This window comes from Pomacea canaliculata, linkage group LG6, assembly GCF_003073045.1.
Source record: "Pomacea canaliculata isolate SZHN2017 linkage group LG6, ASM307304v1, whole genome shotgun sequence".
Classification (NCBI taxonomy): Eukaryota; Metazoa; Mollusca; class Gastropoda; order Architaenioglossa; family Ampullariidae; genus Pomacea; species Pomacea canaliculata.
This window is the reverse complement of record NC_037595.1, coordinates 17205600-17207228: the sequence shown is the minus strand read 5'-3', so window position 1 is coordinate 17207228 and position 1629 is coordinate 17205600. Positions and strand designations below refer to the sequence as shown.

The window sequence follows — 1629 nt, the reverse complement described above, 5'->3', positions numbered from 1 at the left end:
ATTTCTTAAACGAAAGAAAAATATTTTTAAATAGTTTTCATATTCAAAATAATAAAATATTTATCATAAACATTTTTTAATAACAGTTTTTTGTCATTGCACGAAATTGTAAAAATGAGACCATTTTTTAGTAAATAGCATTTTGCCGTTTCTATAAAATCTGAATTTAGCAGTGACTCTGGCTACTTTTGTAACATTTGCTATGGCGGTTGTTGTATCTCCTACAGAGGACAGCAGTCTTCGTCCTGAGGTCAACTTTACATACCTTCAACAATATGTAGAGAGTGCGATGATCTATCGTTTCATTCTGATAGGTTTCGGAGGGTATGTGACTTTTGGTGTCACCATGATTGGAATTCCTGGAAACATGGTGTGCTGCATGGTATTCCATCGCCAGGGACTGAGGGACCGCATGAACCTCTGTCTCTTCTCTCTTGCCTTCGTCGACCTCGTGTACGTGACCTATGCATTGGTGTGGTCATCTACTGTGTTGATGGCCTATTATCGTCTGTTTGAGTTCAACGAAGAAAAGTATATGACTTGCATGCGTGCAAACCTAGGGATTACATACGGCTTGAGGGCAACCTCTGGTCTTTACTCCATGGTTATTGCGGTTGAGCGCTGTGTATGTGTGTTGTTTCCCCTGCGTGCATCCTCCCTACTACGCACCCGCACGATGGCAGCACTGCTACTCGTCTTGGCTCTTTTTCCTCAGCTAGGATTCAGTCCCTTGCCAATAAAATATCAGGTTGGTCAGGTTGTAACTCCTGTCGGTGTTGAGTGGCAGCTTATTCCATCTCAGCTGTGGCATCAACATAAAGACTACATCGACGCCATCTTGTATATGTTTATGAGTGTCACTGTGCCGTTGCTGACGTTTATAAGTGTTTCCCTGGCGACATTTATTACAGTAATCAAGCTAAGAGCCGCGATGTCGTGGAGGGAGAAGGCGACCTCCACCATTGACCACAGTCACGTGCAGCAGACAGGACTTACCAAAATGCTGGTCCTCACCTCCTGCGTCTACATCATCACCATGGTACCGTTTGTGTCTCTCATCGTCGCACATCTCATCATTCCGGAGTTCTCGACAAACGGTCGTCTTGTGAACATATATTTAGCCTTATACACCCTAGCCAACGGCTTCCCCTTTATAAACAGCGCTGTAGTTGTCTTTATCTATTACAACCGATCTTCACGATTCAGATCAGAAATACGTATTTTGTTTTCTTATATCAAAAACAGAAAGAGGGTTGACAAAGTTTAGTGAAAGTTTAAACTATAATAATTTTGGCATGAAAGTCTTTAGTACCGTCTTTTTTCTTCTTCGTCAATCATCGTCATTTTCATTTTTCATTTTTTGTTTCTTTTACTACCTTTCTTACCTATTTGAAATATATATCCCCAACTAATTTGAAGCACAAAGAAAACCTTGAGTTAACGATTTCCTCAGACTTTCGCTTTCGGCGGTCTCGGAGGAAGACCGTATACCCAATGCTTTTCTGTCCTCAATTATACGTCCCTTGATCTAACGATTTTCTCGGTTTAACTTTCGCTTTTCCTGGTCCCTCCAATGCATATTGCATGCAATCTGATTATTTTCACCAGGAAATGTCCAAATACCTCCCA

At 41.3% G+C, this 1629-nt stretch overlaps 1 protein-coding gene across 1 annotated transcript; it reads left to right on the top strand.

The window, feature by feature from the left end:
* Nucleotides 1-202: 202 nt before the first annotated feature.
* On the top strand, nucleotides 203-1267 carry LOC112566175. Its single transcript, XM_025242167.1, has one exon. The coding sequence runs from the start codon at nucleotides 203-205 to the stop codon at nucleotides 1265-1267; it is 1065 nt and encodes a 354-aa protein (XP_025097952.1).
* Nucleotides 1268-1629: the final 362 nt, after the last annotated feature.

Coding starts and splice junctions, on each gene's coding strand:
- LOC112566175 (XM_025242167.1), top strand. CDS start 203: ATGGCGGTTGTTGTATCTCCTACAGAGGACAGCAGTCTTCGTCCTGAG.